Here is a 6,590-nt window from a genome sequence, read left to right as displayed (position 1 = left end):
GGATACAGCTTTTTGATGGGCTGTACATTTATTTGGCTAGCAACAGATTATTCGATTATTTAGAATCACTTTACTTGAATGGTGCCATATAGATGCTCACCTGACATTCAACTAACATTCAATTGAATGTCTCTGAACACAACTGAACTGTACGTTAAAAGTAAAAGACTTTCTATTGAATGTAACCCTGCACTTAACCCTAACTCTAACCTTACCCTTGAATCAGGCCTAAATCCTAACCCTAACCTTAAATCTAACCCTAGACGGGTAAGGTAAGTTTTAGGGTTAGGCATAGAGTTCAATAGACAGTCATTTACATTCAACATATAGTTCAGTTGCATTTGAGACAGTTAGTTGAAAGTCAAGTGAGCATCTATAAGGCATCTATAACAAGCCATCCATGTAAATGTTACAGATTAATGTCCCATAGGAATGCATAGGTTGCAAAAGTTTGTACCCTCCTTGTGATTCAAATACGGTAGTAACACCCAAAAAGCCACATGTGGTACTACAACAACCATTTGCCTACATGCTAGCAACCACCTGGGATACCATAGCAGCTGCCTAGCAACCACTGAGCAACTCTTTAGCAACCACCTACCGACCACTTAGCGACACCATAACAAGCATCTGGCAACCTCAGAGCAACCATCTATCGACATCATAGCATTCATCTAGCAATGCCATAGTAACTACTTAGCATCCCCGAAGCAACCACTTAGCAAAGACTCTTTCATCCTAGTGACCATGTAGCAACAATGTAGAAACTGACCAGAAGTGGGAATCACTTAAAGCTGCGCAGCCATCCTGTCTTCAGGAAATCCACTTTTTAATACGTATAATAACTTCTTTTTATGTTATACAGCTATACTATACAAAATAAACATGATTATGATGGTATGTAATGTTAATGTTAAACATCATTAATATAAAGAAGGTCAGTCAACAGAATCTGGACTTACATTTGTTATGAGCCAGTGAAAAGAGCGAGAGAGACTGAGAGCGACCGAGAGAGAGAGGGAGGTTTATATTTAACCCTGGCGGAGGTGTGTGTAAGCATGGGTAAACAGCCAGACGGGTTGTTTACAGCCGTCAGACTCAGAGCCCGGCACTGTCTGATCTGCAGGCTTTGATAAAAGCAGAACACGGCTGTCATATTAAAAGGTTATCACACCAGATCAGATGCTGATTGGCTGTCAACAGCCTGGCGTTGCCACGGCAGCAGAGAGGTTTGAGGATCTTCACCGACAAGATCCTTCAAAAGTCTCGGCGTACAGAGTGTGTGTGTGTGTGTGTGTGTGTGTGTGTAAAGTCCTGCCGTTTTATGTGAATGATTAGTGTGTGGTAGTTTGACTGAAGGAAGTGGAGAAAGTGCAGATAGTCAACGTTCGGTCCATCCCACATCAGTGAGTGTGTAGGTAGAAGAGGAGAGATTTTAATATGATCTGAATCTGATCACAGTTGTTATGGTGTCTGTCCGGGTCTGGGTTTATCAGACATAATAGATACCCCAACATGTGTCATTTTCTGACAACAGATAAGTCAGTTACAGATCTCCCTTCTTTCCTTCCTTACCCTTGTCTTTTTCTTACTTCCTTTTTTGTTTCCTCTTCTTTTTCTTCTCCTGTTCTTTCTTCCCACCTTCTTGTTTTATTCTTACATTGTTCACTCCTTTCTCCTCTTACTTCCTTTCCTCCTTCCTTGATTTCCTTCCTTCCTTTTTTTAGTTCCTTCTTTTGTTTCTTGCTTTTTGTGTCTTCCTCCCTCCCTCCCTTCCTTTCTTTCTCTTCATTTCTGTCTTTTTTCCTTCTTTCTTCCTTCCTTCTTTCCATTTTTCTTTCTTTCTTTCTTTCTTTCTTTCTTCTTTTAGTCCTTGCTTTTTGTGTCTTCCTTCTTTCCTCCCTCCCGTCCTTCCTCCCTTTCTTTTTTTCTTTTTCTTACTTTCTTTCTGTCTGTCTGTCTTCCTTCTTTTTCCTTTCCTTTCCTTTCCTTTCTTTCTTCCTTCCTTGTTCTTTCTTAGTTTTTTCCTTTCTTCACTCTTGGCTCTGTAATTCTGTAGTCATGTGGTCATCAACATTAATTGTCATCAATTGTCAGCTCTTGTATCTTTGTCTTGAGGCCTCTGGCCTTTAACTTGAGTGGCTGTGTGTGTGCGCCCTCAGAGCCTATGCGGACACCAAAGACCCTGAAAATCGCAGAGACGCAGGCTCGCTTCATTGCCGTGGACTGGGAGTCTCTGGGCTACAACATCACCCGCTGCCACACCTTCAACGTCACCATCTGCTACCACTACCTGACCAGCAGGAACTTGACCAAGAGTGACTGCCTGGACATGGACCCAAAAGCCCCCAGACACGTGGTGGACCACCTGCCACCTAACACCAACATCAGCCTCAAAATGATCCTCACCAATCCAGAGGGACGCAAGGAGAGTGAGGAGACTATCATACAGACCGAGGAGGACGGTGAGACACACACACACACACACACACACATCCATACGCACACACAATATCAAAATACACACGTGAATAAATCCAGTCGATCAGACAAGACGGGTTTGATGTCTGAAGTTTTGAATTTTATTTTGGAGCCAGATGTTAATGTAGGTCACACGCAGTAAAATATCATGTACCCCAATTAGCATGGTGCTAACTGCACATCTAAATCAACAGTGAGTTGTAGAGTGTCAGGAAGCACATGACCAACTTCATTTTGAGGAGGGGGTGTGGTGATTTGCACATGCCGTTAGCACCATGCTAATCGGTGTACATAAGCTTCTATTATTTATTAGCTATATTAGCCTCAGCTCCAGTTTAAAACTAAAGCAAACTTTCTTTTTATTTGTACTTTATTTTTAACTTTTTTTCTTATATTTATTATCTTTTTTTCAGGAAACAAAACCCAGATTTGTTTTGACATCTTTTCCTCTTTAAAAAGTCAACTGTTTCATCATAATGATGAATAGTGCTGTGTGTGTGTGTGTGTGCGCACACGTGTGTGGAGCTGAAAGCCGACGTTGGTATTGCCTCGGGATGTAGACTGTCTATTCCAGTCACATGACCAAATCACATACTGCAGCCTCTCTACTCCGAGGATAGGTGTGTGTGTGTGTGTGTGTGCGCGTGTGTGTCTAGGGAGTGTTGGAAAGGTGTCCCAGGACGCATCTTGTCTAAAACTAAAGCTCACCCCTGTGTGCACTGTTTCAGCATGCATACACACACACAAGAGTGTTTGAAAGTGACTGTGGGGTGAAAGAGAAAAAAAAAGGAGCAAAGAAAATGAAATTCAGAGAAGGGAAATGGATAGAAAGTGGGGAAAGAGGTGAATAAAATGGGAAAAGAATTGATGTTGGAAAAGAAAAAGAGAAATGGAAGGTAATGGAGAAGAAAGAAGGAAAATCAAGAGCAAGTGCACGGAAGTGGAGAAGAAGATGGACGGAAATGGATAGGAACAATAGGAAAAGGGGAAGAAAGACAAGGAAATGGAAATGGATAGGAAATACTGAAAATAGAGAAGAAAGACAGGAGGAAAGTGGAAGTGAAAGCCGTAAGGAAAGTGGAGGTGAAAGCCGAAAGGAAAGTGGAGGTGAAAGCCGGAAGGAAAGTGGAGGTGAAAGGAAAAGACGAAAAGAAAAGTGGAAGGGAAAGACTTAAGTGGAAGGGAAAGACTTAAGTGGAAGTGGAAGATGGAAGGAAAGTGGAAGTGAGACGAAAAGGAAAGTGGAAGTGAGACGAAAAGGAAAGTGAAAGTGAAAGTGGAAGTGAAAGACATAAGTGGAAGTGAAAGGGAAAGACATAAGTGGAAGTGGAAGTGAAAGACATAAGTGGAAGTGGAAGGGAAAGACGGAAAGAAAAGTGGAAGGGAAAAACAGAAAGAAAGTGGAAGTGAGATGGAAAGAAAAAAGGGAAATGGAAGGGAAAGATGAAAAGGAAAGCGGAAGGGAAAGACGAAAAGGAAAGCGGAAGTAAAAGACTAAAATGAATGGGGGAAGGGAATATGGAAGGCTGGTGAAAATGGAAATAAAAGAAGGAAATTGTGAGAAATGAGAGAATTTAACAGAATAATTAGAGCCATATAGTTTGCCAAGTGTAGATGGTGTACATTTGACTTTGTAGTTCCAGTGTAAAACTAAAGCTGTATTTTCAGATACTGAACATATAGTCTTCTCGGCTGATCGACAACATTCACTCTTTATGATTTATTTATGATTTATTTTGCCACTATCTCTAAAATCTAAAACAATCGCTTTAATCTGCAGGAATATATCATGCAGTGTTCTTGTTATATGAGATTTTCTAGATTATATCAAAGTGAGCAGCTCAGTGACATCATCAGTACTGTGGGGAACAACTTGTTTCCCCATTAAAACGCGCACACACAGACACACACTCTCACTCTCTCACACACACAGACAGACAGACTATCCTAAGTAGACACAGATCTGTGTAAGCCAACCCAAAGCGCTTGTTATGAGTCTCGGTGGTCCATTAATGCTTTTTGTCTACAGTATGCTTACTGTAAGTAAACACACACACACACATACACACACACACAGACTGTCCCAAAGGCCTATAAGAGGCAAAGTGATATTACAGTGTTACTTACAGTGCATTTAACACAGTTTTTCCTCCCCTTCTCTCTCTCTCTCGCTGTGTGTGTGTAGTTCCTGGCCCTGTTCCCAGTGCCTCTCTGAAAGCGACTCCGTTTGAGGATCGAATCTTTCTGCACTGGAAAGAGCCTCTGGAGCCCAATGGGATCATTACACAGTATGAGGTAATGATTTGAAACTCTGTGAAATGTGTGTATGTATGTATGTATGGATGGATGGATGTATATTATTCTAGGCGGGATTCTAGTTCTGGTGTCAGCACTGTGGGTGTGTATGGGTGTGTGTGCGTTTTTGTTTGTTTGTTTGTTTTGTTTTAGACCATAACTGTTCTGATTTGTAGGAAACCCACAGACCGAACAGAAGCCACTTATTGCAGACCTTTCTTTTCGATTACTGAGGGTTAAGGTCATGGACAGGTATTTCATTCGCGCTGGCCTTGCATTTCTTAAAAGTCATGCAGTGATGGTGCTGTCAGTTTAACTCAGCATGCGTTAGTGCAGGTTCAGCCTTGGCAGCTCATGAATACCTGTATTATGTGGAGTATTTTAAAAAGATCAAAATGTGGCCTTAAGCTTGCCATCATCAACAGTATGTGCTGTACAGGTGCTGATATTTTGATCCTTTCTACTGTCTGAAAGTATTAAACCAGATGATGCTACCAAATCTCATCCCAAAAATGAACAGCAATGGGCTGCTCCAATCATCTGCCTAGCACTCTGAAAATTAAATTAATTGATACCCTCAGAGCAGAAGATGACTATATAAAGGGAATTGTGGAGGTCAAGTTGATGTCTGCAAGACCAAGACGACCTTTAAAGAGCTGCTCGTAGAATTGCTAGAAAGGCAAAATAAAACCACTGGCTGAATTTAGAAATCATTATATTATGACAAATTATTATTATTATTATTATTAGAAGTAGTATTATTAGTATTATTATTATTATATAAGTAGTAACTTGTCAAATACTTCTAGGACATCCAGACAGTAGGCCTGACAATGCATGAAGACGTGCACTCACGCGTGTGTGTGTGTGTTTTACTGTGGTAATAAATCTCTTATTCTCTGTGGAGGGCTAAAGTTTTAGAGCAGTAATGGTGTTGCTGCTTCAGTCAGCACAGACCCCAGATGTGTGTATGTGTGTGTGTTTAAATGTGGACAGAACAAAGACTGAATGCTTTCATTTTGCCATTAGTAATACACACACACACACACACACACACACACACACACACTTCATCTTTGGACTGATTAAAATCAATGTGTGGGGAATTTATTTAGATCCATGAAAGCAAGAGAATCCAGCCAATAAAGTGTCAGTATTTTTAAGTGAAAACACTGTAATAAGACACTAACTGAAGATGAGAACTGCTAAACAATAATAGCTAAATAACCGAAGGACACTTGATGCTGATAGTGTGTGTTTGTGTGTGTGTTTCTCTGCAGATCAGCTACAGCAGTGTGCGTTCGTTTGACCCATCCGTACCATTATTGCGCCCCCCTGTGATGGTTTCGTTGCCATGGAATGCCTCCCATCACGTTTTCTCTCAGCTCCACCCTGGGACCACCTACCAGTTCCTAATCAGAGCAAGAACCAGTAAAGGCTTTGGACTCCCGACCACCATCAACATCACCACTAATATATCAGGTACTGCACGAGTGTCTTGAGTGGCAGTGCAGAAAAAGTTATTTGCAAACGTATGTAATAAATATGGGATGTTATAATACATAAAGGGCGTATTACAAGTATTGGGACACACCTCTAAATGATGTAATTCAGAGACGTCATTTCCTCGGGTATAAAATCACCTAAAAAGCCCCTAGACGTGCTGTCTGCCTTTACAAACCTTAACGTTGCACCTATTGCTGACACAGATGTACAAATGCACCCACATAACTTGTCTAGTCCCTGTAGAGAAGTATTGCCAATAAATTAGAACACACTGGAGCAGATGAACATTAACCTATTGGCACTATGTG

The 6,590-nt window shown here is 41.1% G+C and overlaps 1 protein-coding gene across 16 annotated transcripts in view; it reads left to right on the top strand.

Annotated features, from left to right (window-relative positions):
• Window positions 1-6,590, top strand: part of ptprk (protein tyrosine phosphatase receptor type K) — a 167,709-nt gene that overhangs the window by 112,572 nt on the left and 48,547 nt on the right. For all 16 annotated transcript variants that reach the window (XR_011979599.1, XM_072676992.1, XM_072677084.1 and 13 more), the window contains 3 exons: window positions 2,163-2,465; window positions 4,667-4,776; window positions 6,057-6,258. Coding sequence is in view for 15 of the 16 variants with exons in the window: in XM_072676992.1 (XP_072533093.1) it covers window positions 2,163-2,465; window positions 4,667-4,776; window positions 6,057-6,258 (615 nt within the window). In the remaining variant the exon portion in view is untranslated. The remainder of the gene's footprint in view (window positions 1-2,162; window positions 2,466-4,666; window positions 4,777-6,056; window positions 6,259-6,590) is intronic.

This window comes from Salminus brasiliensis, chromosome 1 (assembly GCF_030463535.1).
Source record: "Salminus brasiliensis chromosome 1, fSalBra1.hap2, whole genome shotgun sequence".
In the NCBI taxonomy this organism is placed as follows: domain Eukaryota; kingdom Metazoa; phylum Chordata; class Actinopteri; order Characiformes; family Bryconidae; genus Salminus; species Salminus brasiliensis.
The sequence above is the reverse complement of the archived record's forward strand: the minus strand, read 5'-3'. Positions and strand labels throughout refer to the sequence as shown.